This window comes from Neophocaena asiaeorientalis, unplaced genomic scaffold (assembly GCF_003031525.2).
Source record: "Neophocaena asiaeorientalis asiaeorientalis breed wild unplaced genomic scaffold, Neophocaena_asiaeorientalis_V1.1 scaffold29, whole genome shotgun sequence".
In the NCBI taxonomy this organism is placed as follows: domain Eukaryota; kingdom Metazoa; phylum Chordata; class Mammalia; order Artiodactyla; family Phocoenidae; genus Neophocaena; species Neophocaena asiaeorientalis.
This window is the reverse complement of record NW_020174423.1, coordinates 4,673,515-4,679,514: the sequence shown is the minus strand read 5'-3', so window position 1 is coordinate 4,679,514 and position 6,000 is coordinate 4,673,515. Positions and strand designations below refer to the sequence as shown.

The following is a 6,000-nucleotide window of genomic DNA, read 5'->3' as shown; positions in this document are numbered from 1 at the left end:
AGTGGCCTATCTTGTGGGTTTAGCATTTTCTACCAGAAAATGAAACTGCTAATTGGCTGCTGGTTGCGATGCTGCTTCCCTCTGCTGGCAGAAACACAGCTAGGATGGGGGTGGATGTTACCATAGGACAGAGCTGCAACTACCTGGGCCAGCATCAGAGATGCATCTTCTCCAGTTCCTTGATACCTTTGCTGTTATGCTCTCACCCAGAGCCGGGTTGAGCATTGGATCCTTCTTAATGCAACTGCCTGTTCCTGCCTCTCCTAAATAGCTGGGTATCTTGTAACATCAGCTGTTGTGTATTCTGCCTTGTGCTGTCCCATGTCACTGTCAGATGTCACTGCCAACAGCAGCTCCCTACATGTTTTGAGCCCTAGTTATCAGGTTAACTGTAAGAAGAGACTGAATTTTCCCAGCTTTTCCATCTTTCTTGGGGGGAGATGGGCTGGGAACTATGGCGCTCAACCCGTTTCACCAACTTTTTGGCCATCAAGTGGGGAAGAGACCTATGCTGGAGAATGCGGAGGCTCGCTGCAGGTGCCAGGTTCTCTTTCAAACAAGCTCATGGAGAGCAGGAGCTGTTGTCTCCATCCTGTAGAGCAGCGGTCCCTAACCTTTTTTGGCACCAGGGACCGGTTTTGTGGAAGGCAGTTTTTCCATGGACTTGGGGGTGGTGGGGTGGAGGGGAAACGGTTTGGGGATGATCCAAGCACGTTACATTTGCTGTGCACTTTATTTCTATTATTATCACGTTGTAGTATATAATGAAATAATTATACAGCTCACCATAATGCTGACAGGAGGCGGAGCTCAGGCCGTAACGTGAGCGATGGGGAGTGGCTGTAAATACAGATGAAGCTTCGCTCCCTCGTCCGGCGCTCACCTCCTGCTGTGCGGCCTGGTTCCTAACAGGCCATGGACCGGTACTGGTCTGTGGCCCGGGGGTTAGGGACCCCTGCTATAGAGCATCTTACTTACTGAATATTTACTGTGAGGGGCTGACCTCAGCCCTTGGAGAAGCCCCAAGCCTGAAGTAGGATCTGCCCTTTCTCCCCTCAGGGATCAACTACTGTGCGCTGAACAAGCCGGGCTGTGAGCATGAATGCGTCAACACGGAGGAGGGCTACTACTGCCGCTGCCACCGGGGCTACACCCTGGACCCCAACGGCAAGACCTGCAGCCGTGAGTGTGCCCGGGGCAGGGGCTCTGACGGGAAGGCCAGGTTCACACACAGGCCCCCAGGCTCACTAGCAGCCAGTCACTTTGGAGGCCCCTGGGTTTCCAGTGAGCCTGACGGTCCGACAGCCTTAACGTTCCTGGCCTCAGTTTCATCACCTGTAAAACGGGACTACTCATGCTACCTCCCTCAGAGGTTGGATTGTTTAGTACCACGTACTAGACATGTGACCCCAGGCAAGTTCTCCAAGCTTTGACTTCCCCATCTGTTTAAAAAAGTGAAGATAATAATAGTATTGGTCTCCTAGAGTTGTTAAAGGGAATAATCAGGACCATTTCAATCTCTTAGCACTGTGCCTGGCCCAAGGAAAACATACAGTTAAAGATAATAGTTCATTATTGTCATGGAGCCTGGCAGAGTAACCAGTGCTGGCCCCAGGGTGAGACAATGGGATGGAGGAGACAGACCTCAGAGAGCACTTGGGCTACCGCAGAGCTGACCTGAGGGCAGAGCTGAGAAACATGGGACTTTTTATGAAGACTTTTCTTAATTTTCTTTTGTAAGAGGCACAACAAAGCTCCATTTGGTGATGTAAATGCGTGGAAACGTGCAGGCGTTGCCAGCTGGATGGCTCTGTCGTTTTTTATGAGGCACAGTCTGCACTGGTCCAGGCCAGCGGGGGTGGGGGTGGAGGCCTGTGACCCTGGTGCGCTGGAGAGGGGTGCAGTGACGTGACCGGCATAGAAGGGGCCCTTTGTGTCGCTTTCCACCCAGGAAGCCGCACATCTGCTCCAGCTTTGGGGACAGAGATAGGTTGTGAATGAAAACAATGCAGCTGGTCAGCACTTGGACCTTAAACTGCCCGGAGGGGAAGTTTCACAGATGAAGTGTTAGATAGACAGCAGTCCTCAGGAAAGCTAGTGCCCCGTCCCGTCTCCAGAGGGAACAAAGTGCCTCAATTAGGCTTTCTAAGGATCGATCTCGGAAGTCAAAGAATTTTTGAACCAGAAAGTTGGCACTGCGCTGCATTTGCCTCTGGAAGTCTCTGAGTCCTTACGAGAAGCCAGTGGTGAGGAAGAGTCCATCCACTCTTCAAGAAGATGCCCTGGTGAAGATGGATCTGGGTACAGCCTGCCTTCTTCCAGGAGTGCGGGGTCTGCTCTCTGACGGCTCTGGCAGGTATCCCAGGGCAGGCTTGGCATGGCCTGGATGAGCCCACCTAGAGCCCCAGGGACCATGACCTGCCTCCTTCCTCTCTGGGATCTAGTAAGAAGGACCATCTAGTCAGCTTCAAGAAACTATAAACCAAGCCATTTCTTCCCAGGGGTCCCCAGAGAAAGGCATGGTATCCTCTTCCCCATGGGGGCTCAGGGAGCCCCCCAGGCCGTCATGACAGGAAGCCCTTACAAGGCACCTGCTCTGTGCAGCCACGGCCGTGAGCACTTCCCAGGCACTCGCTCACTTTACCTGCACTGGAGCCTTACGAGGCATCGACATTCTTATCCCTATTTAAAGATGGGGAAACTGTGGCACAAAAAAGTTAAGTTTCCCGGGGGTCAACATGACTGGTAAATGGCATAACTGAGATGTGAATACAGGCCTCTGGCTCCTGAGATCCTGCAAGTGTTTGCAGGAGGCAGATCCACTGGTGGAATGTTCCAGAAAGCACCAGTCCCAGGCCCTGTGGGAGTCAAAGAGGCCCACCCGATGGCCCTGCACAAGGCCTCCAGTGTCCCTCCAGTCCCGGGTGTGCGTTTCCTCCGTCAAGGAAATCTGCGAGGCGGCCTGCAGGGCTGTCTTGTGGGAGCCGTTCACCGCAGCTGTGTGTCTGTTATCCTAGCGGGGCCGGCTGTTCAGGGTCCCGGTGCCAGGATCGGCCACGCATGCAGGCCTTGGCTTTGGTTTGTTTTCTGAATCTGGGTGTCCTGGTTATGGGGGGTGACAACACTTTTTCATTTTCAGATGTAAAGAAACTATACAGTTAATTCCTCCCCAGCCATGTACTAGTAATAATAAGCGTTCAGGAAGTAATTACTGTAAGCCAGCTACTGTTCTGAGGGCTGTAGGTCAATCAACTCCTCTCACCACGTTCCTCTAAGAAAGTAATCGTCAACCCCATTTCTCAAGTCATGAGATGATGACAGAGAGGCCAAATGACGGCCCAGCATCCCGCGGCTGGGAAGCGGCGAACGTGGGGTTTGAGCCCAAGTAGTTGGGTGCGGAGCCCTCATTCTGACGCACTGTTCTGTCAGCTGCGGGCTGTGGGCTCAGCAGCTCGACTTTCCTGAGCCTGGCTCTGCTCTCTGTGACAGTGGGGAAGGCACCTCCTCTAAGCGTTGCCCCGGGATTGCAGGTGATGCGTGCCCAGGCCTGGCCCAGAGGGCTGCTGTCTGACCACCCATGACAGGAGTCGTATGCATGTTACTCCTCAAAGAAATGCGAAGAAAAACAAACAAGGCCCGTGGGACAGGGTAGAATGAAACCTTCCACATCACTGTTTTTGAAGTGAAATAGCCCAGCAGGGGCTCCCTGGGAGGTGGTTTTGTTTTTTAATGCCCCCTCGCTGGTGGGCGCAGCGCCCTTGGTTACGTTTGTTTGGTTTTTTTTTAACATCTTTATCGGAGTATAATTGCTTTACAGTGGTGTGTTAGTTTCTGCTTTACAACAAAGTCAGTCAGTTATACATATACATATGTCCCCATATCTCCTCCCTCTGAGTCTCCTCTCCCTCCCACCCTCCCTATCCCACCCCTCTAGGTGGTCACAAAGCACCGAGCTGATCTCCCTGTGCTATGCGGCTGCTTCCCACTAGCTATCTGTTTTACGTTTGGTAGTGTATATATGTCCATGCCACGCTCTCACTTCGTCCCAGCTTCCCCTTCCCCCTCCCCGTGTCCTCAAGTCCGATCTCTAGTAGGTCTGCGTCTTTACTCGGGTTACGCTGTTTTCGTGTGTGATTCCCTCAGGCGTGGATCACTGCGCCGAGCAGGACCACGGCTGTGCGCAGCTGTGCCTCAACACCGGGGACTCCTTCGTGTGCCAGTGCTCGGAAGGCTTCCTCATCAACGAGGACCTCAAGACCTGCTCCCGTGAGTCCCCGTCGCGCTTCTCTTACAGGGCAAAGGTCTTCGCAACAGCTGTGAAGAATGTGACGACTGCACAGGACGGCAGGCTCCCTCTGTCCCCTGCTCTTGGCACCCTGGAGATCGTAGGGGTGTCTCCTGGGGACTGCGTGCCTTCCTGGTGCAGAACCTGGGGCGGAGGTGGGGGCGTGGTATAAGCACGCCGGTCACTTGATTCCCATCCTCAGTAGCCCAGGAGCCTCGAGGACCCCTCACCGGGCTGTTGGGTTTTGCAGGAGTGGATTACTGTTTGTTGAGTGACCACGGTTGTGAATACTCCTGCGTCAACACCGACAGATCCTTCGTCTGCCAGTGTCCCGAGGAACACGTGCTCCGCAGTGATGGCAAGACCTGTGCCAGTGAGTATTCTGAGGTCGGACGAGCGGGACTTGGCACAAGCGATCGTGAGTGGGGGGGCACTGAGGACAGGGACCACTGGTGTGTCTGCACCCCGGTTTTCGTGGGTGAAAGTGTGTGAAGGCCTCTCCCAGAGATTTCAGCGCTGGTGGCTGCTGCTTCCCTGGCCCCGAGCACCTTTCCCCACTCCCTGAGACGGCTGTTCCCTATTCCTGTCTGCCTCGCGGTCATTTTGGAGCTGGCACGAGTTATAATAATGCGGACGCATTACTGACTGGGGACTTCAGGCGGGGCTCTGTGCTGAGCACATGCTTGGTCTGGCCGCAGCCCCGTGGAATCCCCATCTTGCGATGAGGTAACTGCAGCTCAGATTAAGTAAAGAGCCTAAGGTTACCAGCTATTAAGTGATGGGTTCAAACTCTGGGCTATGTGACTCCAAAGTCAGTTCTGGGAGAAGGGGAAGCTGCTGAGAACCTCACCCACAATCCGGATAATCCGGCAGATGGTGATGTTTCCTGGGTACGTACTTCCCTGCAGCGGGTCCCAATTCCTGTCTCCATTACTTAAAAAAAAAAAAACGACTCCCAGGTATTCTTCTCTTCTTCACTCAAGAATGCTGTGTTTTCTGCCCTGCAATCCTGTTTCCAAGTTGGCCTAGATAAAGATTAAAAAATAGTCATTTTGAGAGAAGGGATCACAAGTGGAGGGAAAGGATTGTAATGTACCTTGTCTGTCCTGCTGGTATTTCTGGTTATAGGGCCGACTTCCCTGACCCCTGATACAATTGTGGCCACAACTTGTCCACCTTTTTATATCGTTTGTTTTCTTGGGCAGGTGAGCTGGTTGCACAGCTGGGTGTGCCTCTCTTAACTATGCAGCCTGTGAGAAAATGTTTCCCCCATTTGGGATAGAGTCTTGAGTCTTATGGCTTGCTTGTGGCTGCCTGCCCAGCTGCCTCCCAGCCCGCTGCTCTGGCCAGCATGGCCAGCACGGCCAGCACAGCCAGCACAAGGATGGGCTGGGTATGGGGGTGCAGAAAGAGGGTGGGGTGTGTCGAATTGTATCTACCTTTGAGTGCATGCCAAAGCCAGAAGCACACTTTTTAACTGGTTTGTTTTAATTCTCATCATCTTAGATTATTCATGCCTTTCTTTGGTCCTCCCCATTACTGTGAGGACCAAGAGCTGACTATAAGATAGTTGCAGGACTTCTACGAAATCCTCATGGCCCTTCCAAACGAATGCTACTCCTCTCCTTTACAATCGCGTGCCCCTCTCCCTCCCTCCCTACATCCACATCTGTTATGGCCACTGACGCTTTTAAATGTTGCCCATTTTCTCATTT

General features: G+C 53.0%; 1 protein-coding gene across 3 annotated transcripts in view; it reads left to right on the top strand.

The window, feature by feature from the left end:
• Positions 1-6,000, top strand: part of MATN2 (matrilin 2) — a 138,713-nt gene that overhangs the window by 107,677 nt on the left and 25,036 nt on the right. For all 3 annotated transcript variants that reach the window (XM_024756584.1, XM_024756583.1, XM_024756581.1), the window contains exons 7-9: positions 1,060-1,182; positions 4,144-4,266; positions 4,536-4,658. In XM_024756584.1, coding sequence (XP_024612352.1) covers positions 1,060-1,182; positions 4,144-4,266; positions 4,536-4,658 — 369 coding nt within the window. The remainder of the gene's footprint in view (positions 1-1,059; positions 1,183-4,143; positions 4,267-4,535; positions 4,659-6,000) is intronic.